Source organism: Canis lupus, chromosome 8 (assembly GCF_011100685.1).
Source record: "Canis lupus familiaris isolate Mischka breed German Shepherd chromosome 8, alternate assembly UU_Cfam_GSD_1.0, whole genome shotgun sequence".
NCBI lineage: Eukaryota > Metazoa > Chordata > Mammalia > Carnivora > Canidae > Canis > Canis lupus.
The window spans coordinates 4,255,888-4,283,035 of NC_049229.1; the positions used below are offsets into that span (position 1 = coordinate 4,255,888).

At 55.7% G+C, this 27,148-nt stretch overlaps 5 protein-coding genes across 9 annotated transcripts; 3 read left to right on the plus strand and 2 right to left on the minus strand.

The window, feature by feature from the left end:
* Positions 1 to 421: 421 nt before the first annotated feature.
* On the plus strand, positions 422 to 3,230 carry PSME1 (proteasome activator subunit 1). Its single transcript, XM_038544270.1, has 11 exons — positions 422 to 607; positions 1,230 to 1,262; positions 1,407 to 1,469; positions 1,584 to 1,694; positions 1,783 to 1,828; positions 1,931 to 2,028; positions 2,281 to 2,349; positions 2,435 to 2,502; positions 2,610 to 2,664; positions 2,743 to 2,829; positions 3,004 to 3,230. Exons 1-11 carry the CDS (start codon positions 569 to 571, stop codon positions 3,082 to 3,084), a joined length of 750 nt encoding a protein of 249 aa, XP_038400198.1. The 5' UTR covers positions 422 to 568; the 3' UTR covers positions 3,085 to 3,230.
* On the minus strand, positions 3,227 to 5,374 carry EMC9 (ER membrane protein complex subunit 9). Its single transcript, XM_038544271.1, has 5 exons — positions 4,957 to 5,374; positions 4,740 to 4,816; positions 3,812 to 3,881; positions 3,628 to 3,722; positions 3,227 to 3,465 (listed from the first exon to the last, which is right to left on the minus strand). Exons 1-5 carry the CDS (start codon positions 5,152 to 5,154, stop codon positions 3,285 to 3,287), a joined length of 621 nt encoding a protein of 206 aa, XP_038400199.1. The 5' UTR covers positions 5,155 to 5,374; the 3' UTR covers positions 3,227 to 3,284.
* Positions 5,375 to 6,473: 1,099 nt separating this feature from the next.
* Positions 6,474 to 10,014, minus strand: PSME2 (proteasome activator subunit 2). The gene is made up of 11 exons (XM_038544306.1): positions 9,855 to 10,014; positions 9,514 to 9,546; positions 9,040 to 9,102; positions 8,718 to 8,804; positions 8,571 to 8,601; positions 8,387 to 8,484; positions 7,537 to 7,605; positions 7,297 to 7,364; positions 7,082 to 7,136; positions 6,686 to 6,772; positions 6,474 to 6,594 (listed from the first exon to the last, which is right to left on the minus strand). Exons 1-11 carry the CDS (start codon positions 9,900 to 9,902, stop codon positions 6,514 to 6,516), a joined length of 720 nt encoding a protein of 239 aa, XP_038400234.1. The 5' UTR covers positions 9,903 to 10,014; the 3' UTR covers positions 6,474 to 6,513.
* Positions 10,015 to 10,725: 711 nt separating this feature from the next.
* RNF31 (ring finger protein 31) lies at positions 10,726 to 21,219 on the plus strand. 4 transcript variants are annotated; one of them, XM_038544273.1, is made up of 21 exons: positions 10,729 to 11,165; positions 11,252 to 11,398; positions 11,547 to 11,702; positions 11,936 to 12,004; positions 12,088 to 12,163; positions 12,395 to 12,572; positions 13,054 to 13,456; positions 13,623 to 13,910; positions 14,163 to 14,411; positions 14,527 to 14,712; positions 14,817 to 15,023; positions 16,848 to 17,021; positions 17,104 to 17,202; positions 17,300 to 17,389; positions 18,516 to 18,630; positions 18,746 to 18,864; positions 19,147 to 19,260; positions 19,410 to 19,467; positions 20,176 to 20,272; positions 20,786 to 20,954; positions 21,069 to 21,219. In XM_038544273.1, exons 1-21 carry the CDS (start codon positions 10,977 to 10,979, stop codon positions 21,120 to 21,122), a joined length of 3,237 nt encoding a protein of 1,078 aa, XP_038400201.1. In that variant the 5' UTR covers positions 10,729 to 10,976; the 3' UTR covers positions 21,123 to 21,219. The 4 variants fall into 4 exon arrangements, with proteins under 4 accessions (XP_038400203.1, XP_038400201.1, XP_038400200.1 ...); XM_038544272.1 differs by having other exon boundaries at positions 10,731 to 11,165; positions 13,620 to 13,910; XM_038544274.1 differs by having other exon boundaries at positions 10,733 to 11,165; positions 11,936 to 11,995; positions 13,620 to 13,910.
* Positions 21,220 to 21,369: 150 nt separating this feature from the next.
* Positions 21,370 to 26,416, plus strand: IRF9 (interferon regulatory factor 9). Of its 2 annotated transcripts, none has more exons than XM_038544287.1 (9): positions 21,370 to 21,796; positions 22,581 to 22,761; positions 23,086 to 23,269; positions 23,476 to 23,606; positions 23,700 to 23,778; positions 23,882 to 23,953; positions 24,495 to 24,836; positions 25,686 to 25,801; positions 25,961 to 26,416. In XM_038544287.1, the coding sequence occupies exons 2-9, from the start codon at positions 22,582 to 22,584 to the stop codon at positions 26,087 to 26,089; spliced, it is 1,233 nt and encodes a 410-aa protein (XP_038400215.1). In that variant the 5' UTR covers positions 21,370 to 21,796; position 22,581; the 3' UTR covers positions 26,090 to 26,416. The 2 variants fall into 2 exon arrangements, with proteins under 2 accessions (XP_038400215.1, XP_038400216.1); XM_038544288.1 differs by lacking the exon at positions 21,370 to 21,796 and adding an exon at positions 21,891 to 21,915.
* Positions 26,417 to 27,148: the final 732 nt, after the last annotated feature.

The window sequence follows — 27,148 nt, forward strand, 5'->3', positions numbered from 1 at the left end:
TCACCGCATGGGTCAGACGATGCCCGTGGAGCCAGGGCTGGGGAAGGGAGGCCAGAAAAGATGGAAAGGAGCCAGATAAGGCTTATCACCGTCCCAGGCCGAGCAGGGACACAAGGGAACCAGAGTCCGGGAGCAGGGAGGTGGGAGGCGGGAGGCGGGCCCTGGCCGAGTGGCCGGCCTACGGGCTCCCGGAGGCGGGGCCGCGGTGCGTGGGGAGGCGAGGCGAGGCGAGGCGAAGCAAGAAGTAGCAGGGGTGGTGGCCGTAGGCTTGGGGACGAAAGGCGGGAAGCGAGGAGGCGGGGAGGGAGAGGCTGGGCTTCGAGAGCAGGGCGGGGAGGGGAGGCGGGCCGGGGCGCAGGAGGCGGTGTCAGCGCTCCTCGCGGCCGGCAGGGGGCGCCCGGCCTGCCGCCGCCCTCCGCCCGCCCGGCTCCGGGGCTGGCCCCGCCCCCTCCGGCGCCGCCGCTCGCCGCTCCCCAGGAAGGCCGAGCGGGCGGCGAGCGCCGCTTTCGCTTTCTCTTCCCGGTGCACGCTCCGCGTCTCGTGCGGCGCTAGGCCCCCCGCCCCGGCTATGGCCACGCTCAGGGTCCAGCCTGAAGCCCAAGCCAAGGTGAGCGCTGCGGGTTCGAGGACGGGCCCGCTAGGGAGGCGTGGCTCCGAAAGGCTGCAGGCGTCGTGCCCGGCCCCAGCCCCCGTCGCGGGTCGGGGTCGAGGTCGGTGGGAGCCCCGGTGAGGCTCGGTGCCAGGAGCACCTGTGCCCCGGGAGAGACAGGCGAGGTCCGCCTGCCGGGAGAGGCCGGCGGCCGAGGTCCAGCGGAGTGCGGTGAAGCGGAGAGCTGGCGTGGAGGGGAGGTCCGCTGGCGCGGGGCCCGGGGCCACACACGGACGGGGTGCGAAGCTGCCCCGCCACCTCATGGCCTTTCCCACGGGAGGGCCCCCGGCCACTCCACAAGGCACTCCGTCCCTGCCCCAGTCGCAGAGGCTCTTACACCCCTCCTTGTACAGCCCAGGAGACCGGAGCGATCTGTTCTCACTTGGACCATTCGCCCTTCACCACCAGAAATGTTCTCATCCCCCACATCCAGCCCCACGGGGATCCACTTCACCCTCCCCAACCCCACGGGATGCGTTCCACCCGTCCCCAGGTCAGGCCCTTCAAAACCCTAAGGGAACGGTCCTCAAGTGAACTGGCCATAAAGCCAGGTGTGTGAAGGGCTGCCTGTGTCCCACAGGTGGACGTGTTCCGTGAAGACCTGTGTACCAAGGTAAGACCTGCCCCATCAGCACCCCACCCCTACCTAACGCCCACTGCTCAACCCTTCCTTGCTGGGCAGTGTCAGCCCTGCTTCACTGCCTCGAAGAATATTTGATTCTGACCTCCGTTTTCCCCTACCCCACCTCACACACAGACAGAGAACCTGCTGGGGAGCTACTTCCCCAAGAAGATTTCTGAGTTGGATGCATTTTTAAAGGTATTAGGGGCAGCAAAAAGCTAGAGAGAGGGGTCAAGGGGAGAGTCTGGGGGGCCATCAGAGCGAGGTGAGAGGGATGCCCTTGCCTCCAGCCCTCCTCCCACCCTGCACCAGGAGCCAGCTCTCAATGAAGCCAACCTGAGCAATCTGAAGGCCCCATTGGACATCCCAGTACCCGATCCAGTCAAGGAGAAAGAGAAAGAGGAACGAAAGAAACAGCAGGAGGCAAGCTGGGAAGAGCTGGGAGGAGGGGCCCAATCATGGGGAAAATCAGCCTTCAGCCTGACTCCCAAGAGCTCCTCTCTCCCTGCAGAAGGAAGAAAAAGATGAAAAGAAGAAAGGGGAAGATGAAGACAAAGGTACCAACCACTATGAAGGGACTTGAGTCTCACTTCCCAGGAGCTCTTCCCTGCTCTCACACAGTCCCAGCCTGGTGACTGACCCCGTTGCCCACTGCCTAGGTCCTCCCTGTGGCCCAGTGAACTGCAATGAGAAGATTGTGGTCCTCCTTCAGCGTCTAAAGCCTGAGATCAAGGATGTCATTGAGCAACTCAACCTGGTGAGCCCTCCCAATTCCATCTCTAGGCTTCAGATCAAATCCTTTGTCCTCCTTGGTTCCTGCTAGGTAGAACTTAGCACCAGCAAGGCCTGAGCCGGAGAGCACAGCAAATGCAGCCAGAATTGTAGGCCCTGGGGCTTAGGACAGACTTGGCATACTTCCCTCACCCACTGTGGGCAGGGAAGCAGAGGACAGGAACCTGGAAATTAGGTAGGGAGCTGATGTGGCTTTGATGCCTTTCCCTCCTCCCAGGTCACCACCTGGTTGCAGCTACAGATACCTCGGATTGAAGATGGAAACAATTTTGGAGTGGCTGTCCAGGTGAGAGCGCTACCCCACTCCTCTGCCCTTCTTACTGCTCCAGTCCACGATGCTTTCCACTTTCCCCGTTGCATTCTTCCCCCAGGAGAAGGTGTTTGAGCTGATGACCGCTCTTCACACCAAGCTGGAAGGCTTCCACACTCAAATCTCCAAGTGAGTGACTGCCCACCGGCACCTGCATTCACACTCTGCCTTTGCCTTGCACAGAGCCCTGGGCTCCCTCTTCCTTCTCCCACTCCATATCCTTCTACTTCCCACAGGTATTTCTCTGAGCGGGGTGATGCTGTGACCAAAGCAGCCAAGCAGCCCCATGTGGTAGGTGAGGCCTAAGTCAGGGTACATGGGTGGGGGAAGGATGCATCTGAAGTCTGGCCTGACCCAGCTCTCCCACAGGGTGACTATCGGCAGCTGGTGCACGAGCTGGATGAGGCAGAGTACCGGGACATCCGGCTGATGGTCATGGAGATCCGCAATGCTTATGTGAGGAAGTGAGGGCAGGGATGGGTAGAGGCAGCTTTCCCAGGCCACCTACTCCCTGACCCTGTAGGCTGGGGGTGAAGGGTGACAGAGCTTAGCATCTCCATAATGCTAGATATGGGGCACCGGAGCCACTGGGGGCCTGTGGCTGACCCCCACTCCTCTCTGGCCCTGTAGGCTGTATTATATGACATCATCTTGAAGAACTTTGAGAAGCTCAAGAAGCCCAGGGGAGAAACAAAAGGAATGATCTATTGAGAGCCTCCTTTCATTCTGTAATGGGTCCAGCAGAGACTATCTTATCTTCTACTGAGGACTCCAGACTTTCCCCAACTTCAGCCCATTGAGGCTTCTCCCTCCCCTCGCCTCCCAGGCACAATAAATAGTCATACCATTGTCCTTCAGCCCAACCTCTTTATTAGATCCTGACCCTCCCCATCCCACCCCCCAGCCCTGGCTCAGGTATTTCCATTGGTGGGACCAACCCATTGGGTGATTTGGGTGTTCAGCTGCTGGTTGGTCCAGTCCTGCCGGATGTCATCAAGGTGGCAGTCAAAGTCCACAAGGTGCTGGTGGGCCCGGCCCTCCAGGAGTGCTCCCACCATCTGCCGTGACTCTTCCCAGTCCCTCCACATCACTCTGAAATAATAACCCCCGTGGAGGTCAAACTCAGCAGGCAGTGGGGCCAGACACTTGGCAGAGATTAGCATCTAGAGATGGACCCTTGGGGCAAGATCAAAGACAGAGGAGGCCCAGGAGCTGTGGGTTTCCAAGAAGAGGTGGAGGGAGTGGGGCACTCACAAGTTCTTGTCCTTGGGGACCCAGCGGAGACCATGGTTTTCCAGGACAATGACAGGGGGCACATGAGGCTGAGGCACCAGTTTCTGATTGTCCAACTGTGCAGACAAGGAAAGGCTGGTGAGGGTTTCAAGGATCCCCCTTCCTACTTTCTCACCAACTCCACACCCAGAAACCCAAAACTCACCATAACAAGGACTGCATCAGGGAAGAATTCTGCAATCCGCCCAGCAATTTTCAAGGCCAGGGGCCCAGCACTGTGTAAAGGGAAGATCAGAGGAGTGAGGAGCTGACTATGGGTGGACCCTATCCATCTGAGCTGGATTTCCCAGATCTCTTCGATGATGGTACCATGATGGCCTTTCCCTGTAGCTGGCCTTGGGGGTCAGACCTGCTAGAAGTTTCATACATAACTACTTAATGCTTGAGTGCAGTGGAAAACAGGTGCTCGGGACTGCTAGTCAAGGTGAAAATCAAAGGTCATCTTTTGGGAGGGTAATTTGGCATAGCCACCCAAATTTAAACAGTATATTATACGTATGCTGACCCAGAAATTCCACTTATAAAGAATTTACTGTAATGATTGGACAGTGTATTAACAAAAAAAAAAAAAAAAAAGGGAAACAACCTCAATATTTAAGGCATTAAATAAATCCTAGTACATCCATACTCATACTACATAGCTATTAGGATAAATTTTTTGGTGTAGACATGGAAAGATGGCAGATACTTACTGAAGAGGGAAAAGCAAATTACAAAACTGTATAATTTGATCCAGATACGTGGTTAATACAAAAGTAGAAAACTGTTTCTCTACATAAGGAAAAATTTCCCCCCAAAAGTTACTGGTTGGGCTTCCTCTGTGCTCTTTTAGCACTTGGCCAGGCCAGCCACCTCAGTTCAAATCAGGTGCCAGCTTGTACTGATACACAGCTATCCTCCCCACCCCCACCACAGCTCTTCCAGGTTGCTCCTTCATACCCAGCCTAATGCCTGGTGGATCTAGTCCCTGCTCCTAAGCATGTGACGAAGGAAAAATGGAAGGAATGACCAAGAGTTCTCTCGATCCCTCATCCCGTAACCCTTAGCCTTCTGCCTCCGGCTACTCCACTCACCTCTGGTCGTCCAGAGCTGCATTGGCATGGTAGTACCCAGCCACTATCAGACCGGCCTGCGCGCCCCACACATCCACCTGCCGTGGGAAAGGGGCCATCAGAAACTCAATCGTGCGGCCCGCCCTGGAGGTGTGCACTGCTGCCAAGGCCGGGGATGGGCTTGGGCTAAGGGTGTTAGGGGGGTTCGCGGCGGTCGGTGGGCGTCCAGCGGCGGCACCTGGTTGAGGGCGACCTCCAGCATGACGGACAGGGCCAGGTGGCTGTGGAACAGGGGCACACAGTCGGTGAGACACAGACACTCTCCCGACCGCGGCGAGGGCGCCAGCAACAGCCCGTTGACGGAGGCGTGCGGGTACCGCGCGGCGTGCAGACACATCTTCCCGTAGGCCCGGGCCGAGATCTCCACCTCCCCCATGGCGAGCGAGGCCCCAGCTCGCGTCCGCGAAGCTCCCTCCAGCGCCCCGGCGCCTTCCTTGGCCCCTTCCCTTCCCCGCAGCTTAGATTCGGCAGTGACGCTGACTCGGGCCGAAGACAGCCCGCCGGCTCCGGGGGACCCGGGTCCCGGCGCCCGGCCCCAGGCCCCCACTGGCCCGGAACGTAGGCGGCCCGGTAAGCACGCTGCGGCGCGGAGCCCCGCCCCCGCCCGCCCCCGCCCGCCCCCAGGGGGCGGCCCCAGATCCGCGCGAGACCCGGGGCACTCGAGCCGGCTGCCCAGAGCAGCGCCCGCTTCTGGAGCCCCGCCCACATGGTGCTCCTTGGTAGGCTCGAAGGTTCTCATTTTGCCCAATCATCGGCCGCCTCCAAACCTTGCCCCGCCTTTGTCTCCCGCGAACCGCAGAAAACTAGGGAGAACCGCTCGCACGCGGATTGGCTAGGCTCCTGGACTGCGGCCCAGGATTGAGGACGGCTGCGTCTGATACCTGTGCCGCCGCTCCCGCAGGCCCAGCAAAGCCAGCAGGGTGGAGCGCGCGCCCGGCGCCGGGTGTCCCAGGGCGCCGGGTCTCCGAACCTGGGCACCAAGCGGACTGCCTTGCTCCTACTATAGGATGAGTGGATTTGTACTGTAGGCCAGCTCCATCGCTAACGAGCTGTGTTACTTTTGCCACCCAGGATATATGGCCCTTGGTTTCCTTAATGTAGTCTCTGCAGAAGTAAAAGAGGTAATTGGCTGAAGGAGGGGGGAAGAGAACAAATTTACAGACCCATCCTTCCCTTTATGTCCTGCGATATTATTTCCTTCAACACAGTGTCTTGGGAGTGTTTTTTTGCCCTTGTCGGCTCTTGAGAAGGAGTCCCACCTTTCACCCATAATTCTCCCAGTGAAACCTCACTCAGGCTTGCTCTGAGCTGATGATGAGTGTTCTTTCTTCTTTCCCTGATCTCAGCCCCAGAGCTTTCTCCAGATTTGCTCAGCTTTCAGTCCAAAGCCTGCTTATTCCTATAAGAGGTCTGTGCAAATGCCACTTCTTCCAGGAAGCACTCATGAGCCCCCCCAGATGGAAATGATCTTGCGAAATCCCCAAATACAGGCTACCTATATGGCTGTCATGACATGTCACAATCTCCACTCTGTTCTTCACGATGACTTCTTTCTTAAGAAAGAAGAACAGGACAGGCTTCCCGTTCATCTTTGCTGTCATGGCATCCCCTCTCTTTCCCACCAGTAGATTCACATTCAGTATCTGGACATAGGTGACAATAAATGCCTTCTGAACAAATGACACACACCAGAGGTAATCCACATAATCATAGGTCATTTATTTTTTTCCCTGAACTAGTACATAGATGGCTTCTCTTCACCTTTTGGGTTGATAATTTTCTCTAGGTTGCTGCTGATAATATGATAAAGCTCAGCCTGGAAGAAAGCCAGAAGGGTGGCAGTCAGGTTCTTGGCTTTCCCCCTATCCCCCTCAACCATCTCCCATAGGGGCTTATTCTATACTCACATAGAAGGCCCTCAGGTCCAGCACCATGGCCCTGAGCTCCCCATAGGCTGCTTCATCTCTCTCATGCACCAGGGCCCGGTAATCCATCTGGGATGTGGGAGGCAAAGCTGAGTCAGCCCCATGAGAGGCTGGGACATTAATCTGGTTTCCTCATATAGGGAATAGGTAACTTGAGGATGAGCCCCTTCTCAGCACCAAGAAATGGAATCCCACAGGATCAGCAGAGAATGGGGTCAAGGTTTTGGAATCCCAAATCAGTTTTTTGAGCCAATGCTCTTGGCTTAATATTTTCCATATTGGGAAGGTCAGAAAACAGACAAAGAAGACCTCTAGCCCCTCCTTCCTTGCCCCACCCCCAGCCAGCCTCAGCTAAAAGGCTGATGACTATCTACTCACTACATGAGTCTCCTTAGAGGCCTTGGCCACAGCATCCCCACGTTCTGAGAAGTACCTGCCAAAAGCAAGAGGATAAACACAAGAATGGGTAATGAGAGAGAACTCTTTCAGACCCTTTCCAGGGCTCCCCATTGTTCTGATAGGATTGCCCTGCTTTGGAAACCCCAAAGAAATGTCCCTGCAGCCACCCATGCTGGTCCTCCAGCTGCCCTCACTTGGAAATGGTTGTCTGGAAGGCTTCCACTTTGGTCTTGACTGCATTCACCCTCTCTAGCACCTTCTCCTGTGATTAAAAGAGAGAGAGAGAGAGAGAGAGATGGGAGGCAAGAAAAACACTTCGTCTCCTCCCTCCTTCACCCACCAACTTCCTCCTCCTCCCAGATCATAGCTAGTTCCTACCCCTCACTCCCTAAGTCTCTCCCTGCTCTCAATGTCCTCATACACCCTTTTCTTACCTGGATTGCCACCCCAAAGTCATTTCCATCCTCAATCTTGGGGATCAGGTGCTGGATCCATGTGATCACCTGAGTTATGATCATGTAGGAATCATTCAACAAACTTACTGGGTTTTTCCTTTTAGCTGCCACTTCCTAATAACTATATTTAATTGAGGACTTATTACTGTACCAGGCACTGCGCTATATAGATCTCATTTAATCTTTACAGCAACTTTTAAAGATACATGTTCTTACTATATTCAAAGGATGAAAAAAAACTGAGTCACAGAGTGTCCAAGAAACTTACCTAAGGTAACCAGCTAGGTAAGTATAGACTCAGGATTTGAGCCCAAGCGGTCTCTAGGACCTAGGCTTTTTTTTTTTTTTTTTTTTCTTCTTTTTTTAAAGATTTTATTTATTTATTCATGAGAGACCCAAAGAGAGAAGCAGAGACATAGGCAGGGGGAGAAGCAGGCTCTCCGAGGGGAACCCGATACAGGACTTGATCCCAGGACCCCGGGATCACAACCTGAGCCAAAGGCAGACACTCAACCGCTGAGCCACCCAGGTGCCCCTAGGACCCAGGCTCTAAACCAACTCATGATGGCACAACACCTGCACTGTGTACCTAGTACAGAGGTGGGTTCTGACAATATGGAGGTGGACACAGCAGGCTCTGATTACAGGGATATCACTGTGAAATCAGAGGTCTAGCGGAATGAGAACCCAAGGTATCCAAACCCAAAGCCCAGAGGAAGTTTCCTATTTCAGAAACAGGTCCCTGAGTGAAAGACTTGCATCTCCAAAGGAGACGAGGGCCTGGCCTGGCTTGTCTTCCCTTTCTCCTTCTCCCAGTCCCCAGGCTTACCAGAATGCATTTTTCTTTGAGAGTCCAGACTTCTGGCTTAACCAGGGCAAGTAAGGCGAGAACCTTCTCATTTCCAGGGAGAAAGCCACACTTGGGAACTGTGAAAAAAAGGGCATTCAGGCCCCTTCTCATCTAGCAGTCAATGTGCCATCTCTTCTTCCCCAGCCACCCCTTCCTCTCTTACCTTCTTTCTTTTCCTGCTTATCTGTTTCCATCTAAGGTAAAAAAAAAAGGTGGGGGGGGACAGTAGCTTCAGGAAAGTCTTGGGAGGTTGGAGGCCCATCATCTCCACCTGGTTTATAGTCTGAGCTTTGCATCCTAAGTGCCTCACCTCATCATCCTTGGGTGGAGGGTCTGGGATGGGGATGTCCAGCGGGGCCCGGAGAGAGGTCAGGTCAGCCACATTGAGGGAGTCCTCCTGCACAGAGCTCCTGTCAGTGGCGGCCCAGCCTATGCCTCTCATTCTGAGTCACAGCCTTCCCTCCAAGCAGCCCACCCACCCTCTGCCCAGGCTCAGGCCTCACACCATCCTAACGCTTCCAGTCCACTACTCATAACTGTTCTCTGCATGCTGAGCCCAGTTGTTAGCTAGAGGGGGTGGGTGGAGAGGAGAGAGGCCTTGGGATGGGGTGGGAGGAGTCCCCACCACTCACCTGCAAGAGTTGATTCAGGTGTATGATTTTCTGTGGCAAGAACCTGTAGAGGAACTCCTCTGCCTGTGGGTTACATTGCAAGGGTGGGAAATCTCGGAAGATGCTCCAGAGGTGTCTGAGAAGTAGGACTGGAAGGGTCCTCGTAAATCACTGACTCTAATACTTACAAATAAGGAAATGAAGCCATGAGAAGTGAAGGGACTTGCCCAAGCTGGGAAGTGGCAGACCAAGGTTAGGACTTTGGGGCCACACCTTTTCACTCCACACCAAAAGAGGGGAGAGGAAGTGGCAGAGGTAGAGAGAATATTAAAAGGAGTCAAACTAAAGGTAGAGATCAATAATTAGGAGCCTTGGGTGAAGGTTTGATAAGGGAAGTAGGGCCCAGGATGGATTTGGGGGTCACTCTGAGAGGTTTCTGCCCTCAAGTACTAGTCTAAGATTCCGAGTCAAATCGCTTGAATCTAGAAGACTTACCTCCTGGAAAAGATTTTGCCTGAAGACATCCACCTGCACAGAGAGCAGTACCCGGATGTTGGTTAAGGGTCTCAGTTGTCAAGAGTGAGATCCCACTCACAAACGGATGCCCTCCAACTTGGCTCAGGCCCTCCCTACCACAAGCCAGATCTCCCTGGAAGCCCAGGCTCAGTGCAGAGACCGGCCAGAAGGCAAGAATCTGGGGATCCCCGCCGGGAGAAGTGAAAGCACTAAGGAGAGGTCGAGTTCTCTGGCCCGGCCTTGGTCCCCTGGAGTACCCAGCCTGGCCTCCATCCAGGAGGGCTCCCCGGCCCTTTCCTGGCCTCCCGATCCCCCATTACCTGTTTGCGGGCTTCCCCGCTCAGGCGCAGCGCACAAGGCTTGGCCATGCTGCTCCGGTTGCAAGATCTTGGGTCTCCAGGCTCGCCGCCGGCCTTTCGCTTTCACTCCACAAGTCCAGGCCCGCCCCCCTCAGCCCCGCCCCCTTCCTTCTTTTCCCCCTCCCTCTGGCAGGCCGCCAACGGCAGGCAGCCCCTCAGTCATTCTCCGCCAGCGGCGACTAGTAGAGGCGGCGCGGCCTTGGTCACAAGCCCAGGGGCTGTCCGAGGGAGGCGCTGGGATAACCCGGCCGGGGCTGCCCCTCGGAGAAGGGGAGGGGCTTCCAGGGGGAGGTAAAGGCGGTCACAGGAAAGTCCAGAGTTGGGGTGGGAGGGGCTGGAGAGTAGGGAAAGGGAGTGTTGAGTGGTGGGGCTCCCCCTAGGAGGCCCGACTGCAGGGAGGGGCCCGAGGGGGATCAGAGTGGCAGTGGGAGGGAGGGCCTGAGGCTGAGGAGGGCGAGGAGGGACGTGGAAGGGAGCAGTCTCAGGGAGTCCCTCCGGGAGGGCGCTCTGCCTTCTCAAGACCGACTAGGGAAGGGCCAGGACTCGCTTGAGTAGGGCCCAGACCGGCCAAAGCTGAGTCCCGGCAGAACGGGGCTTCCCCGGTGGGTACCGGCGCGAGGCCGACTGCTCTAGACAGAGGAGGCCCTGAGGGAAACGAGGGGACCCCGCGCCTGGGGCCGTCGGGCACCAAGGCGGGGCCGCGCCAGCTCGGCGTTCGCGGCCCAGGCGCTCTGGGGGCGGAGCCAGGGACCACTTGCCTCCTCATTGGCTGGGCCCCGGCTTCCCTCTTGGCCACGCCCCCTCGCTGCCCGACCCCCACCCTGTCCTAACCTTAAAGCCCTCCCCTTCCCCTGAAACTAGGTCGCAATCCCGCCCTCTTCGTTAGTACTTCCTGTTCCCGGCTAACACTGGCGCAGGGCCCGGGGCCGAGGAGTGACCGTGGCCCGGGTGACCTGGGGCGGCTTTGCCGACCGAGTCGGGCCGCGACGCCGGACACCGGGCGGGAGGGGTGGCGTTCAAGCCGCGCGCAGCCTGCGCCAGGTCCCGGCGGGCGACGCGGCTGGGGCTGACTCCTGTCTCAGGATGCCGGGGGAGGAGGAGCGGGCCTTCCTGGCGGCCCGCGAGGAGCTGTCGAGCGCCCTGAGGAAGGATTCCGGGCAGGTGTTTTCCGTAGAGCAGCTCCGGCCGCTATTGGTCACATCCCTGCCGCCAGCGGCCCGCTACCTGCAGCTGGACGCCGCACGCCTGGTCCGCTGCAATGCTCATGGGGAGGTGAGGCCCGGCCCCGCTCGGGAGGAGGCCAGGGGAGCTGCGCCCAGGGTGGGACTCACAGCTCTCCGCTCTCTGACTGCTCCCAGCCCCGAAACTACCTCAACACCCTGTCCACGGCCCTGAACATCCTGGAGAAATATGGCCGCAACCTTCTCAGCCCTCAGCGGCCCCGGTATTGGCGCGGGGTCAAGTTCAATAACCCTGTCTTTCGCAGTACGGTGGATGCTGTGCAGGTGAAGCCCCTGGGCCCCTTATGGGAGAAGGGGACTTGGCCTGGGCTAGGGGGTTGGTTAGAAAGAGCCTGAGGCTGTGCTTAATGGGGAGGGGTCCAGCCCTTTTGAGAAGGGGGCTTGGTGGGTGACTGGTTTGAATATGCGGTAGGGGGGCCGGGACGTTCTGCGATTGTATGGCTACACAGAGGAGCAGCCAGATGGGTTGAGTTTCCCTGAGGGGCAGGAGGAGCCAGATGAGCACCAAGTAGCTACAGTCACACTAGAAGTACTGCTGCTTCGGACAGAGCTCAGCCTGCTGTTACAGGTGAGATGTTGAAGTGTCTCTAGTCCTGAGGACTTAAATACCAGATCTGGGGAGCCCACCCTCACTCCCAGAGGCAGTCTGGGGCCCTTCATGCTGCTGAACCATGGGCATAGTCCCCATAGCAACCTGGGAACTCCCATACTCTTCTTCCTGTGGATGTTGAGAAACCAGGGCTTTGAGGGAGGGCCTTGTCCTAGGGTTCCAGGTAGGAATGCTTCATACCTTGTTTGCAGAATACTCACCCAAGACAACAAGCACTGGAGCAGCTGCTGGAAGACAAGGTTGAGGATGATGTAAGGAAGGTAGAGATGGGGCTTTAAGACCTTATGACCAAAGGGGAAAGGGGTTTGGGGACACACAGTTGCCCTGCCCTTTTTTTTCTCAGATACTGCAGCTCTCAGAGTTTGCCCCCTTACTGAGAGAGATTGCTCCTGGCCCCCTCACCACACCCTCTGCCCCAGGTATCGTTGGTCCTATGAAGGGGGGTGGAAGCGGTTTCTAATAGACTATATTGATGGAAATTTGAGGCCCTCCTCTGTTTATCTTCTTTGCCCTTTAAAAGAGATTAAAATTGTTTCCTTGGGTCTGGATATGTTGAAAAGTAGTCTGATTTGTTCCCTTTCACAGCAAATTCAGATGTAACTTGATCTTTTTCAGAAAGATGTTCAGTTTTTCTTTCTCCTATTCTCCAGGCTCCACTCCTGGTCCCTGCTTCCTCTGTGGTTCTGCCCCAGGCACACTGCACTGTTCAACCTGTAAACAGGCCTTGTGTCCAGCTTGTGATCGCCTATTCCATGGACACCCGTCCCGTGCCCATCACCTCCGTCAGACCCTGCCGGGGGGCTCCCAAACCACCCACCTGACTCCCAGGTGAGAGATCTTCTCTTCTGGATAGGAGTGAAGTTGAGAGAATTTAAGAGTTACATATATATCTACTATACGTCAGTTTCTACGTTAAAGACCTTAATAGAAGGCAAGCAGCCAGTTACTGCCCTCCAAGAGGTCACAGAGGTACATATCAAGCAAGTAGCAGTCACAGCAAGATAGGTTATTATGTTGTGCAAATAAGATAGGAAGAGGAGGAACCTAGCCTAAAAGACTAGCTCAATCAGTAGGATTTCTAAGCACCTAGTATGGGTCAGGCCCCAAGTTAGGAATATCCATCAGCAAGATACGAGCTTTAAGTTATAATTTAAGTGTTGAATAGGCTGTGGGTATGGAGTGTTCCAGACAAAACAGCATGTGCAAGGGACAGGGTCTGTGTTGTCCCACAGAGAACGAGGGATGCCCGGGAAAGAGGGACCCAGGCACCAGGGCCCCTCAGCAGACCACCTCTGCTTTTTCATTACAGCTTACCTGCCTTAGCTCCACTGCGGCCTCAGTCAGCATCCCTGCTGGCCCTGGGAGACAGCTCTCTTGTGCTTCCCCTGAAAGCTTCCCCTGATCCTGCAAATGCCCGTCTGCCCTGGCACTGTGCTGCCTGTGCCATGTTAAATGAATCTTGGGCAGTGCTCTGTGTGGCCTGTGATCGGCCCCGAGGCTGTAAGGGGTTGGGGCTGGGGATTGAGGGTTCCCAAGGAACTGGGGGCCTAGAACCTGAGCTTGCACGGGGTCGCTGGGCCTGCCAGAGCTGCACCTTTGAGAATGAGGCAGCAGCTGTGCTGTGTGCCATCTGTGAGCGACCTCGGCTGGCTCAGCCTCCTAGCTTGGTGGTGGATTCTCGGGATACTGGCATTTGCCTGCAGCCCCTTCAGGTAACCTACTCCTTACAGCTCTTTCTTTGCACCTGTCACCACCCAGGCCATTCTCTATTTCCTCCTCTCCTGTTTTCTTGAGTTCCTCTGTGTCTTTCCCCCCAGCTCCCTACATTTGGGCCTCAGCCAGCCTTCAATTGGGTAATACTTTTTGCCTTCCCAGCAGGGGGATACTTTGCTCTCCTCTGCCCAGCCTCCAGTCTGGTACTGTATTCACTGTACCTTCTGCAACTCGGGCCCTGGCTGGGTGTGTGCTATGTGCAACCGGACCAGCAGCCCCATCCTGGTACAGCAGGCCCCCCAGCTCCATGCCAGCTCTTTGGAAGAGCGACTTCCTGAGCCACGGCCTCCACGGTGCCTCAGTGCCCCCCTGCCCGGTTACTGTGGGGACCCTGAGAAGCAGCGCCAGGACAAGATGCGGGAGGAAGGTCTCCAACTAGTGATGAAGATCCGGGTGAGGATTTAGGCCTGGAATGAGGTAGGGTTGAGCTAGTAGGGGAAGGGAAAAGCTACAGTGGATTAATACAAGTTCTTGCAAAACTTGCTGTTGTTAGCAGCAGCTGCCTCTTACTGAACACTTCTCACATGACAAATATCATACCATGTACTGCTGACATGATCGCTGTCAGCATTGTGGTTCGGGCTGAGGGTGGCTGGAGGGTGTCCTTCCTGATGGGCCATCTGTCCGGGTGGGACTGTGCCTTAGGAAGGGGAAGCTGCAGGTGCCTGTCCAGAGGAGGTCTTCTCAGCTCTACAGTACTCAGGCACTGAGGTGCCCCTGCAATGGTTGCGCTCGGAGCTGCCCTACGTGCTGGAAATGGTGGCCGAGCTGGCAGGACAGCAGGACCCGGGGCTGGGTGCCTTTTCCTGTCAGGAGGCCCGGAAAGCCTGGCTGGACCGTCATGGCAATCTTGATGAAGCTGTGGAAGAGTGTGTGAGGGCCCGGCGGAGGAAGGTACCCGCTATGCTGGCAGGAGGGTGGACAGGGTTGAGGACTATGGGTCTCAGAACCTCTCACACTCTTTTCCTTGCCATCTCCCTCTTCACTCCTCTCTACCCACAACTCGCAGGTGCAGGAACTCCGGTCCCTGGGCTTTGGGCCCGAGGAGGGGTCTCTTCAAGCATTGTTCCAACATGGTGGTGATGTGGCACGGGCCCTGACAGAACTACAGCGCCAGCGCCTAGAGCCCTTCCATCAGCGCCTCTGGGACAAGGGCCTTGATCCCACTCCTTCCTGGGATGGGCCAGATAAGCAGGTACTAGGAGGAGAATCCACTTGGAAGAGCAGGGGGAAGGGTGAGGGTAGGATTCTTGGGGTCTGACAGCCACTTCTTCCTCCTGTACTCGAATCACATTGTAGAGTCTGGTCAGACGGCTTTTGGCAGTCTACGCCCTCCCCAGCTGGGGCCGAGCAGAGCTGGCACTGTCACTGCTGCAGGAGACACCCAGGAATTATGAGCTGGGAGATGTGGTGGAAGCTGTGAGGCACAGCCAGGACCGGGCCTTCCTGCGCCGCTTGCTTGCCCAGGAGTGTGCCGTGTGTGGCTGGGCCCTGCCCCGCAACCGGGTAAGCACATCCATCCCCTACTGTGTCTGGCCTTAGAATGACACTGTTCCCTTTGCACCCTGCTCCATGTCAGCCCCTGTCTCTGGCCCTGTCTTCTACTCTGCAGTTGCCCATGTGCTCCTGATGGCATCTAGAAAGGGAGGGGCAGGAATAAACCACCTCCTGGCCCCCACTATTATTTTTTTTAGGGGGTTTATTTATTCATGAGAGACATAGAGAGGCAGAGACACAGGCAGAGGGAGAAGTAGGCTCCCTGCGGGGAGCCCGATGTGGGACTTGATCCCAGGACCCCGGGATAATGACCTGAGCCAAAGGCAGATGCTCAACTGCAGAGCCACCCAGGTGTCCCTGGCCACCATTATTTTTACTGTGCCACCATGAAGCATTTCAAACACAAAATGTAGGATTTCTTCCTCCATGCCCCCCCAATGTATTCATCACCATGCTTCTGCAGTTATCAATATGTCGCCAATCTTTATTCCATCTACACACGCAAAATTGTTTTCTTTTTTTTTTTTTTCCAAAATTATTTTCAAGCGGGCAGCCTGGGTGGCTCAGCAGTTTAGCGCCTCCTTTGGCCCAGGGCGTGATTCTGGAGACCCGGGATCGAGTCCCACATTGGGCTCCCTGCATGGAGCCTGCTTCTCCCTCTGCCTGTGCCTCTGCTTCTCTCTGTGTCTTTCATGATTAAATAAATAAAATCTTTAAAAAAATATATTTTCAAAGCAAATCTTAGGCATCCTCTAGTCAACATGTAAATATTTCAGGCTGTATCTCTGAAAGGTAGAAGTTTTTGAAAACACAGCCACAAATATCATTGGCACAACAAAAAAATTACCAGTAATTCTTTAATTTCATCATCAAATAAGTGGTTGGTCGGAGCAGACCACTGCTTACTCTAGGCCAGAAGGGCAGTGTGTGGGCCAGATACAGTCGAATTTAGTTAGGCTGGCTCTGTTTGTTTTTTGTTTTTAATTTTTATTTTGTTATGTTTTAATTTTTATTTTAGAATAATTGTAGATTCTCAGGAAGTTGTAAAAATAGTATAGAGTCTTGAGTGCTCTTTACCCCCCCCTTCTCCCATTGGTGACATCTTCTGTAATTACTGTACAATATCAAGACCAGGAAGTAAACACTGGTACCACATGAGCTAGACTGCAGACCTTGTTCATTTTTCACACGGATGAGTGTGTGGCTCTGTGCCTTTTTTTTTTTTTTTTAAGATTTTATTTATTTATTCATGAGAGACACAGAGAGAGAGGCAGAGACACAGGCAGAGGGAGAAGCAGGCTCCATACAAGGACCCATCATGGAACTCGATCCCAGGACCCTAGGATCACGCCCCAGGCCGAAGGCAGGCGCCAAACCGCTGAGCCACCCAGAGATCCCGCTCTGTGCTATTTTATTCTGCTTATAGGTTCATGTCACCACCAAGATATAGATTGTTCCACCACCGTTAAAGTAACCCTCTTGTACAACCCCTCTATGGCTGCAGCTTTCTTCCCTTCTTCCTGTCACCTGACAACAACCAGTCTGTTCTCCATTTCTAGTTTTGTCCATTCAGACATATTGTTTGTTTGCTTTCCATTAACATGAATGCCTCTGGAGGGCACTCTTCCATTTCCTTGAGGCCTCAGGATTGTCTGTTTTCTTCCATCACAGTCTTCAGACATTCAGATTGCCTGCTAAGCACTTATTGGAGGTTGCCACATTGGCCAGTTGTTAATCAGACCCTGGTTTCCAGTAGACACCTGGCTGCTGCCCCTTCCCCACTGCTGGCAGCTGTGGCTTCAGACCCCCTCCTCCCCCTGCCTCCTCCTACAGATGCAGGCCCTGACTTCCTGTGAGTGCACCATCTGTCCCGACTGCTTCCGCCAGCACTTCACCATCGCCCTGAAGGAGAAACACATCACAGACATGGTGTGCCCCGCCTGTGGCCGCCCTGACCTCACCGATGACACGCAGTTGCTCAGCTACTTTTCTACACTTGACATCCAGGTACTGCAGTCCCTAAGACTCCGGGTGCCCTGGCTTTGAACAGGAACCCTGCCCACCCACCACTTCTGCATCCTGTCCCCAGCTTCGGGAGAGCCTGGAGCCAGATGCCTATGCACTGTTTCACAAGAAGCTGACTGAGGGTGTGCTCATGCGGGACCCCAAATTCTTGTGGTGTGCCCAAGTAAGTGGCCTGCCCAGGGGAGCTGACTGGAGGGGGCAGGGAGGAGGGCAGGGGGCCAGATCAGGCCTCAGGTAGCTTTATACTCTTGTACCCACAGTGCTCCTTTGGCTTCATATATGAACGGGAGCAGCTGGAGGCAACATGTCCCCAGTGTCACCAGACCTTCTGTGTGCGCTGTAAGCGCCAGGTGAGGCCCATTCATCCTTTCAGAGTAACTTGTCAGACTCGGGGTATGCTGAAGCATGGAACAGATGTGAGCTCTGGGGTCAAAGAGCTCACAGTAGTCAGGAAAGGAGGGAGAGAGGGAGGGAGGGTGAAAGGTAAGGTGAGGAGGAAGAGTGGGGAAGGAAGGCAAGAAAGGCAGTGAGGGAGAGAGAGAGCCTGAGTACACATAGCATAAGTTCTATAATGAAAACAGGAATCTCAGATTAGGAATAACAGAATACACCTACTTAGGATGGAAAGGTCAGACAAGTCTTCTCTAAAACGGTTTAATTTAAGCTCAGGCCTGAAAGTTAAGAAGAAGCCAACTATGCAAAGGATATTCGGGACAGAAAGAACAACACGTGGAAAGTCCAAAGTCAGAAAAAGTGTTGTGTGGCTGGAGCCCCAAGAGCAAGGGTGAGAGTGGCAGGCGGTTGGAGAGGAGCTAGCTGCCAGATCAGGAAAGGCTGTGAGGCCAAGTGAGGCAGGTATTTGCCTTTTATTCTAAGACTAACCAAGGGGTGATACTATCTCATTTGCCTTTTAAAAAGTTTGCCATTTAAAAAAATAAAAAATAAAAAATAAAATAAAAAGTTTGCCATTTGATTGCTCACTTTGACGGCACATATTCTAAAAAGTTTAACTTCTAATGCCAAAAAGTTACATCTGTGTTACAAAACACAATAATAAAATGACCACCCAAGACCCTATCACTGAATCTCAGATCTAGAACACTGCCATACTGTTGAAGCTGCCTGCCTTATGCTCTCCAAGGCACTATGGCCACAGGCGAGCAGGAGTGGAGGTAGAGACACCAGTAACCGAGGCAAGACCTGACCTGGCCTGGAGTAGGGTGGCCACAGCAGGGATGAAGGAAAAGGGGACAGGGCTGAGGTGGGTTTAGGGGGGTGGAAATACAACCTGCCGGTGAATGTGTGCTAGTACAAAGAGGTGAAAGAACCAAGCCTGGCCCCTTAGTTTAAGACTGGAGCAAACAGTGAATGACAGTGCTGTAAAGTAAAGCCAGGGCCCACAAGGTATGAGAGGCGGGGTCCTTGGGAAGGGCCCAGGGAGGAGCTTTCATGCGAAACTTGCTTTCCCTCCTGCAGTGGGAGGAGCAGCACCGAGGCCGGAGCTGTGAGGATTTCCAGAACTGGAAACGCAACAATGACCCCGAATACCAGGCCCAGGGCCTAGCCCTGTATCTTCAGGAGAATGGCATCGGTAAGGATGTGCCACTGGGCCTGTCTGCCCAGTCATTTGTTACTGCCAGAGGCTCTCTTCCCAAAGGCCTTCAGGAGCAGTGGCAGCACCAGCCCTGACCTGCTGTTCCTTACAGACTGCCCCAAGTGCAAGTTCTCGTATGCACTGGCCCGAGGAGGCTGCATGCACTTTCACTGCACCCAATGCCGCCACCAGTTCTGCAGCGGCTGCTACAATGCCTTTTACGCCAAGAATGTGAGCCTGGAGGAGAGGATGGAAGGGATTGGGGGGCGGGGGAGGGATGCTGCCATTGGGTGTGAGGGGCAAAGGCACTAAGGAGTAGCCTAGGGGAAGAAAAGGGGAGGCCAGTGGGGGTGTAAAGCACCTCTCTCTGTTCCCTCTCCCCTTCTGCTTGCCTGCTTGCCTCCAATGTCTCCATCTTCCCCCCCTCTTCCCTACACCCCTCATACAGGGGTTCTGAGAAGCCAGGACCCCAACCGTCTCCAACTTCCCCTCTCCCATATGGGTTTCCGCCAGAAATGTCCAGACCCTAACTGCAGGGTGAAAAAGTCCCTGCATGGCCACCACCCACGAGACTGCCTCTTTTACCTGCGGGACTGGACTGCTCTCCGGCTCCAGAAGCTGCTACAGGTCAGGGGTGGCCAGCCACGCTGGGTTTGCAGATTGCCCAGGGTAGAAGGCCAAGCACAGGGTGGCAAGAAAGGGAAGGCTCTGGGCTGGGCAATTCAGTAGGCTGGCATCAAGGGGAACCTAACGCCCAACCATCTGCCCCTCCTCAGGACAATAATGTCATGTTCAACACAGAACCCCCAGCAGGGGCCCGGGCAGTTCCTGGCGGTGAGTGTCTGAACAGGCCTCAGAGAAGGGGGTGAGGGCGGGCTCCCACTGTGTTGTGGGTAAAGGGGAGGCTTGGGTCCATGCTCAGAGCTTGGCCTGTGCCCACTTGTGGCTTCTTGGCAGGTTAATTTCACTGGGTCTGGTTTCTCCGTCTGTGACATGGGAGTAAGACCCCTACTTTGTAGCTCGGCTGTTTACTTGAGGCCATATTCAAGCACTTGGCACTTAATCCTGATTTTCTTCTCCCATTCCCAAAGGATAATGATTCATTAGTTAACTCAAGGAATATTTAATGAGACTCAGGAGTTGCACTGTTTTAGATTCCATGAGGGCAACAGAAAGATGTTACATATGGTTCTAATCTACCCCACCCCTTATTACCATAAGATAAGGCCTTCACAGCATGAGTTAACCAGGCACAAAGGATCATAGTCCAGAGTTGTCTTGAGAGTATGTGACAATAAAAAAAGAGGGTACATGATTATGGACCAAAACCAAGCTTGGATAAAAGCAGGGCCTCTGCTTCTGTGTCAGAGTTGGTCTCCCATGATGGTGTCTCTAAGTACCCACTCCTCTCTGACCCCAACACCATTAGAGCAGTCCCCTCCCTGAAGCCTGTCTCCCATGCCTCATACCCCTCTTCTCTGGGGGCTTTGTGGTCAGTCACCTCCTCCCAATACAAGGGTCCCTTCCTTCCCTTATCCTTAGGTGGCTGCCGAGTGATGGAGCAGAAGGAAGTCCCTAATGGGTTCCGGGATGAAGCTTGTGGCAAGGAGACTCCAGCTGGCCATGCTGGCCTCTGCCAGTGAGTGTCAGGCACGGCATGGAGTTGGGGGCAGGAGGATACACCTGGGTAGTCAAGGGGATCTCTGGCTGTAGTAGGTCCTGCAGGGGAAGTAAGAGAGGGTCTCTCTGGGCAAGGGCGTGGCTAGGTAGTAGCCAGCAGTGCACACAGGGAGATAGTACCCACCACTACAAGTGGCAAGAGTCCCCGGTCCTGTTTGTCTGAGTACACCAGTGCCCAGCAAGGTGTGGGGCACACTTGGTTAACATTAGCCAAATAAGGGACCCCTGGGTCACTCAGCAGTTGAGCATCTGCCTTCAGCCCAGGGTGTGATCCCGGAGTTCCAGGGTCGAGTCCCCCATTGGGCTCCTTGCATGGAGCCTGCTTCTCCCTCTGCCTGTGTCTCTGCCTCTCTCTCTGCATCTCTCATGAATAAAAAAAATATATATATATATAACATATATAATAAATATATTATATATATATATATTAGCCAAACAGAAGAACAAATACTCCACCCTGTCATCTCTGCAGGGCACACTACAAAGAGTATCTTGTGAGCCTCATCAACGCGCACTCACTGGACCCAGCCACCCTATATGAGGTGGAGGAGCTGGAGACGGCTGCTGAGCGCTACCTGCACGTGCGCCCTCAGCCAGTGGCAGGGGAGGATGCCCCTGCCTACCATGCCCGCTTGTTACAGGTACAGCCTCCCTCCCCCCAGCCTCGCCTTTGACCCACACTCTACAAGTCTTCTGTCCAGCCTGCATCTGAGCTCTGGGCTTCCAGTGTTATCATTTTCTCTCTCCTCCTGCAGAAGCTGATGGAAGAGGTGCCCTTGGGACAGAGTATCCCTCGCAGGAGGAAGTAGTGGGGTGGAGGGGGGCAAGGATCCTCATGAGTGTCTCAAGGCCGAACCTCCTCAGGAACAGCTCCAGCACCAATAAAGAGGCATCTCCTTGCCCAGGCTTTTTGGTGGTCTTCTTCTGCCCCACCATCTGGGGCACCAGGGAAAGGGGGTGAACAGAGAGCTTTGCTGAAAGGGCCGCCTGCAGCCCACCACAGGACCCTCCTTGGACTCAGGGCCAGGAAGGAATTGACACCATGGATGGCCAAGGAGGCTGTCCCCAGCCAGCCACCCGGCCTGGGCTTTCTCCTCCCCAGCGTCCTTTGTTCCTTCATGGAATCCAGCTGATATTTGAGGTCACCTGCCAGGCACCAGGCAGGCACGAGGGGGTAAACACAGATGCACGGGTGGTAGAGGGCTAGCCAGAGGCCTCCCGCCAGACTCCAGAATCCTGGCCTCCCTGGGAAGCGGCAGCGGCTGGCAATCAGGGGGGTCTACGGGAGCGGTGGGGGCCCTCGGATGCTGCCGCCCCCTGGTGGCGCGCGGTTGCCCTGCAGCTCGGACCACGTGATTTCTGAGAAGCGGCGGCGCCTGGAGAACTGAAACTTAGGGTGGGGACTGTAGGAAGGGGCGGAGAGATCTGGAGGGTGCCGGGCCGAGGGCAGCTTGCATCTTGGGACAGCCAGCTGGCCGCGCAGGTAAGACCCGCCGAGAGTGGAGGTCAGCCCGGGTCTAGAGCTGGAAGGCCCGTCCGGATTAGAGTTGGGAGTGGGGTCTCCTGGGGCCCCTCTGTGAAACAGGAATCTACAGATGGCCTGTGAGCCGGGGCCGGGGTGGGGGGTGGGGGGTGGGAGTTGGCCTGAGTGAGAGGCTGACCAGGGGTCAGGGGCCCCAGCCCTAGAAGTAAAGGGCAGGAAGCCCTGCTGCTAGATTGTTCAGAGGCCCAGCTCTGGCTGCCCGTTTGTTTTCCTGCCTTCTGGCCCTGCCCACTTCCGCCGCAGCCCTGCCCCACCTACCTATAGGGGAAGGGTGGGGGGTCAAGGACCAGGTTGTTGGGGGGTAGTGGGTGAGGGACCATTGAGGCAGGCATCTCAGAAGCGTATACTGCCACTGCAGATGCTTGGGCTAGAGACCGGGCCGGTCCCCACGAGCCACACCAAGAGAGTTCTCTGCCACACAACAGATTTCCCCAGAAAGTCTTAAAACTAGTACCAGTGTGTAGAGTTTCCTCCCAGATGTCACAGCCTGGGAGGTTAAAAGAGATGTGTCTTTTGTTGTTTTGTTTTGTTTTGTTTGTCATTACTAGTGAAGGGACAAACCTCACCATTCAGCCTCAGAATTTTTGAGAAAGGTCTACAGGCAAAAGATAGATGGGATTCCGGGGTCCCTTGCCAGAATCCAACCCCGGTGGTAAGGATCTTGGCAGACGTCCCCTCCCAAAGCGTCAGTCCCACTGATGCCACCTGCCACTCTTGTCCCTAGGATGGCTTCAGGCAGGGCACGCTCCACCCGAAAGCTGCGGAACTGGGTGGTGGAGCAGGTGGAGAGCGGGCAGTTCCCGGGGGTGTGCTGGGACGACGCAGCCAAGACCATGTTCCGGATCCCCTGGAAGCATGCGGGCAAACAGGACTTCCGTGAGGACCAGGATGCCGCCTTCTTCAAGGTGACAGCGCGGAAACTGGAGCCTCCAAAGGAGGGGTGGGGTATACACTGAAGCTCTCACCCCCAAGGACTTGTGTCTGCCTGGGTTTCAGATAAAGGGGAGATGGGAGGGTAGAACCAGCTGCGTGATCATCACATCCCGTGCATGGCGAAAATGCCAACATTGTGAAGGATTTCAAGAGGGCAGTAGCGGAGCATAAACCTGAGCGCTGGCCCTTCTGTGCAGATGCTCGGGTGGCCCGTCTGCCTGGTGATGCTGGTGCAAGTAGGGGGTCAGCCGGGGTGTGTAACATGCTGTCTCTGCTTGACTTCCTGTGTTTTGAAGGCGTGGGCCATATTTAAGGGGAAGTATAAGGAAGGGGACATGGAAGGCCCGGCTATCTGGAAGACTCGGCTGCGCTGTGCACTCAACAAGAGTCCTGAATTTGAGGAGGTGCCTGAGAACGGCCATAGGGACGGAGCTGAGCCCTACAAGGTGTATCGGCTGCTGCCCTCCGGGACTCTCCCCGGTGGGTGTCCCCTTGCCCCACCCCTCCTAGCAGCAGCAGACCTGCCTCTCTGCAGCCCCTCGCTGGGACCTCTGCCCCATCACTGTCCTTGGCGAGCTCTGCTAGCTTCTCCTTCCTGGGCCTGCCCATCCTTCCACGGCCTCCTGTCCTACCCTCTGTACCCACTTAAGGCTCTGCCATTTCTCCCCTTCCACAATATTCCACAGCCCAGCCTGGGACCCAGAAATCACCATCAAAGCGACATCACAGCTCTGTGTCCTCCGAAAGGGAGGAGGACGAGAGGACCGTGAAGAATGGTGCTCCCAGTCCCTCCTTGCTTGTGGACCCCTTCAGAAATGTAAGAGCAAGGGTAGGAAGGGGGGGGTGGCGCCTGAGGGCAGGGACCGTAACTAGGGGAGAGGTGGGCCAACCATAGATCCTGTGTCTGCAGGAGGAGGTGGGGGCCAATGGGGGAACGAGCCGTTCAAACTTTGGGAGTAGCAGCAACAGCAGCCCTGAGCCCCAGGAAGGTACCACGTCCCCCGCCTCTGTTCGTCCCCCCACACTGCACCCTCTGGCCCTTGGAGTCCCCAGTCCTACTCTGAGCAATGCACACCGCTGCTTCCCTTCTAGGCACAGGTACCGCTGAAGCCCCTTTCCAAGGAGATCAGGTGTCACTGGAGCTTCTGCCCCCTCCGGGCTCAGGTACGTGGCGTTTCTGACTCATTCCTGCGCCCTGTCCCCCCCGCCTGTCTCCCTGCGGACATGCATGCATCATTGTGTCTGGCAGGGCTCATAGCAGCCCGGGCCCACCTTGCCCAGACAGAGGCACTGGTTTCTAGGCAGGATACCTGGCCAGACTCCAAACACAGCTCAATTCTCAAAAATACCCTCTCTACACTCTGTTCCCAGGAAATCCACTTTGAGACATTAATTCTGGGGGTCAAGCAGAGACCCAGGCTCTGGGACCTAAACTGTAAGGCCCTGGGTGATAGGAAAGTCTGGCAGGAGGTCCCTAGGCTGGTGAGGGTGGCGATGGGGCAGATGAGGAGGTGGCCCCTGGCCTCAGAAGATGAAGCTGCTACCCCTGTCCTCCCTTGGCTTCTCTCGCTGGACCTCACGTTTCTCATCAGCAAAATGAGGGTGTGGGGTTCTCGAGGAGCCCCTCCATCCCCCAGGCCCTGGGGCTGACCAGGCGGACCCCTCAGGTGAAGCACAGGGGCAGCTGGTGGTTCTCTGTCCACAGACTACTCGCTGCTGCTCACCTTCATCTACAGTGGGCGCATGGTGGGCAAAGCCCAGGTGCAGAGCCTGGACTGCCGCCTTGTGGCCGAGCCCTCCGGCTCCCAGTGCGGGATGGAGCAGGTCGTCTTTCCCAAGCCTGACCCTCCAGAGCCCACCCAGCGCCTGCTGAGCCAGATCGAGAGGGGTGTCCTGGTAGCCAGCAACTCCCGGGGCCTCTTCGTGCAGCGCCTCTGCCCCATCCCCGTCTCCTGGAATGCACCCCAGGCCCCACCTGGCCCAGGCCCACATCTGCTGCCCAGCAATGAGTGTGTGGAGCTCTTCAGAACCACCCACTTCTGCAGAGGTGAGGCTGTTCCAGCTGAGCTGAGCCCCTGGCTCCTTGTAGCCCCGCCCTGGGACCTGATAGGCTCTGCCACCACCCTGTGTTTCTGCCAGTAGATCCCTCATCACAGCTGATGTGTGGCACCCTGCCCTTGCACCGTGCACATCCTGTGGGGCCCTGTGCTCCGCCCTGGCAGCTGTCTGGCAGCCACCCTTCCCTAGTCCAGGCCTCGGAAGATGAGGCTCAGGTGGAGCTCAGCACACATGTCACGTCTCGGGGACTGCCCCCGCCTGGCAGCATGCAGTGATGGGAGGTGTGCCTGCTGGGCCTCTCCCGCACAGGCTCCCACACACACCCTCCCCCTATTCACCGGCCCTGCCACACTCCGGGCAGCTCCTCTGGTCATTCTTCTCCCATCCACTTCTGGAATTCTACTCCTGCCTCCCTTCACCTGTAAATCTGGCCAGGAGTGTAGGGGACACAGAACGGGAGAGTTCCAGGGCCGTGGGTGCCCTTGGGGGGGGGGGGGGCGGTGAGCCAGCAACAGAGTGGGGTACCTCTGTGTCAAGCAGACCCGGCTGCCAGGAGGACTCTTAAGTTCTCCAGCAGAGAGCTTGCAGATCGTATAAAAATCAGTTACCTCAAAGTATTATTCGAGGAAGGGGCGCCCTTTGCTGTTTGCACATGGGAGTAGCAGCTTAGTTGCCACCGTTCCTCCTGGCATAAGGCAGCCGCCTCACAACCCTGCGGCTCCAGTTCTGGCCCCACAGCCATCCGTCTTTGTCCATGGTGGGCCCCTCTCGGTCCCCTCCCTGCCTGTGGCCCCTGTCTTCTCTTTCTTCTAGCCCTTAACCCTTTTTCCTTCATCAGACCTGGTCAGGTACTTCCAGGGCCTGGGTCCCCCACCTGAGTTCCAGGTGACACTGAATTTCTGGGAGGAGAGCCCCGGCCCCAGCCGTACCCCAAAGAGCCTCATCACGGTGCAGGTGAGTTCAGGGCAGGGGAAGAGTAGGCTAGCCTGCCCCTGGAGGGCGTGTGTTGGGGTGGTTCCAGCAGGAGACGGGGCCTGGGGGGAAGACCTCCTAGGGTAGTGTCTGCTCTTGGCTGTGCTCCTGACAAGCTCTCCCCCACCTTCTCTGGCACAGATGGAGCAGGCCTTTGCCCGACATTTACTGGAAGAGACTCCAGAGGAGCAGTCAGCTGCCGTGTCCCTGCTGCAGAGCCTGGGAGACCCTGCTTCCTCCTCTCCTCTCTCTTCCTCCTATCTGCTTTGAAAGAGACTCATTCTCCACGCTGTTGGCCTGCCTCCCTCGGTGACAGTTCTCCGTGGTTGTCTCTGACAGCTGCGTCCTTCAACTGCTCATGTACCCGGCTGGTGGAGAACTCAAGGATGATCTTTATACCCCCTGTTTTTTGTTTTTGTTTGTTTGTTTTTGTTTTTTTGAGATACACCTTTCATTTCTGAGGAACTGACCTGGGAAAGTCCAAATGGTATGAACTCAGGGGACCTTTCCCTCTTCCCCCAGTCCTAAAGCCAAGCACTTTACATTTTCTTCTTAGATGTTCACTAGGGATTTAAAATAAAATTTTTTGAAAGAGGAGTCAGTATCTGCTTTGTTGGGATGAAAAGGTAGCAGGGGTCACAGGGAAGTGAAAGAGATGTAAGGTGAGAGTGAGTACTTGGGTTCTCTTCCTGCTGACCTCTCTGGGCCCTTTTCATCTCCTCCACCGGCAGGTTCTGGCTAGGACGCTGTCTGGGCTCTGTGGGTTCTGGGCCTGGGGAGAGGGGAGAGGTTAGCCACCCGGAAGAGCACAGCCTACAGCTGCTGTAGCCACCAACCTCACGCGGAAAAATCTGGGCTCTTCTCTTCTTGGCTAAGGCCTCCGATTCGGGCCTTACAACAGGCTTAGGGTTGGACTCTGGGCAGGAGTTCTAAATGAACAGGTGAACTTGGAAGTTGCCCTCAAATTCTGGGCTACAAGCACTGGGGCCTGGAATGGGCGGCAGAATCAGAGGGAAGAGCTGCTGAGCCTCCTGTGCTGAGGGAGACCAGGCCCTGGCACCTCTTCTCCCAACACATGGGGTGCTATCCTCTCAATGGAAGGGACTCCCAAACTGTTTTCCTTGCTCTACCTAAGCCCCATAGAAGACCATCTGGCCTAGGCTGCAACGTCACCCACACTTGCTCACTGAGATTTGAGGGCTCCAGGTCAGCTGGCCCCTCTGAGCCCTTACCCCCTGGGTTTGCCACCAAACTAAAAGTTCTTCCTTTTTAAGGCCACTCGTCATCTTAATCTCTCCACTCACGTCCAGACCTAAGTCACCACTTAGC

What these genes read in the sequence shown, in the direction of transcription:
- PSME1 (XM_038544270.1), top strand. Translation starts at nt 569, where the DNA reads ATGGCCACGCTCAGGGTCCAGCCTGAAGCCCAAGCCAAG. An exon ending in TCATTGAGCAACTCAACCTG is followed by an intron (nt 2,029 to 2,280) that starts GTGAGCCCTCCC and finishes CCCTCCTCCCAG; the next exon opens with GTCACCACCTGGTTGCAGCT. An exon ending in ATTTTGGAGTGGCTGTCCAG is followed by an intron (nt 2,350 to 2,434) that starts GTGAGAGCGCTA and finishes TTCTTCCCCCAG; the next exon opens with GAGAAGGTGTTTGAGCTGAT.
- EMC9 (XM_038544271.1), bottom strand. Translation starts at nt 5,154, where the DNA reads ATGGGGGAGGTGGAGATCTCGGCCCGGGCCTACGGGAAGATGTGTCTG. An exon ending in GCAGCTCTGGACGACCAGAG is followed by an intron (nt 3,882 to 4,739) that starts GTGAGTGGAGTA and finishes CCCTTTACACAG; the next exon opens with TGCTGGGCCCCTGGCCTTGA. An exon ending in GTCCCCAAGGACAAGAACTT is followed by an intron (nt 3,466 to 3,627) that starts GTGAGTGCCCCA and finishes TTATTATTTCAG; the next exon opens with AGTGATGTGGAGGGACTGGG.
- PSME2 (XM_038544306.1), bottom strand. Translation starts at nt 9,902, where the DNA reads ATGGCCAAGCCTTGTGCGCTGCGCCTGAGCGGGGAAGCCCGCAAACAG. An exon ending in GCGGGGAAGCCCGCAAACAG is followed by an intron (nt 9,547 to 9,854) that starts GTAATGGGGGAT and finishes CTCTCTGTGCAG; the next exon opens with GTGGATGTCTTCAGGCAAAA. An exon ending in ACTTTGGGGTGGCAATCCAG is followed by an intron (nt 7,365 to 7,536) that starts GTAAGAAAAGGG and finishes TTTTAATCACAG; the next exon opens with GAGAAGGTGCTAGAGAGGGT.
- RNF31 (XM_038544272.1), top strand. Translation starts at nt 10,977, where the DNA reads ATGCCGGGGGAGGAGGAGCGGGCCTTCCTGGCGGCCCGCGAGGAGCTG. An exon ending in GTACGGTGGATGCTGTGCAG is followed by an intron (nt 11,399 to 11,546) that starts GTGAAGCCCCTG and finishes AATATGCGGTAG; the next exon opens with GGGGGCCGGGACGTTCTGCG. An exon ending in ACCACCCACCTGACTCCCAG is followed by an intron (nt 12,573 to 13,053) that starts GTGAGAGATCTT and finishes TTTTCATTACAG; the next exon opens with CTTACCTGCCTTAGCTCCAC.
- IRF9 (XM_038544287.1), top strand. Translation starts at nt 22,582, where the DNA reads ATGGCTTCAGGCAGGGCACGCTCCACCCGAAAGCTGCGGAACTGGGTG. An exon ending in GCCCTCCGGGACTCTCCCCG is followed by an intron (nt 23,270 to 23,475) that starts GTGGGTGTCCCC and finishes AATATTCCACAG; the next exon opens with CCCAGCCTGGGACCCAGAAA. An exon ending in TCTGCCCCCTCCGGGCTCAG is followed by an intron (nt 23,954 to 24,494) that starts GTACGTGGCGTT and finishes CTCTGTCCACAG; the next exon opens with ACTACTCGCTGCTGCTCACC.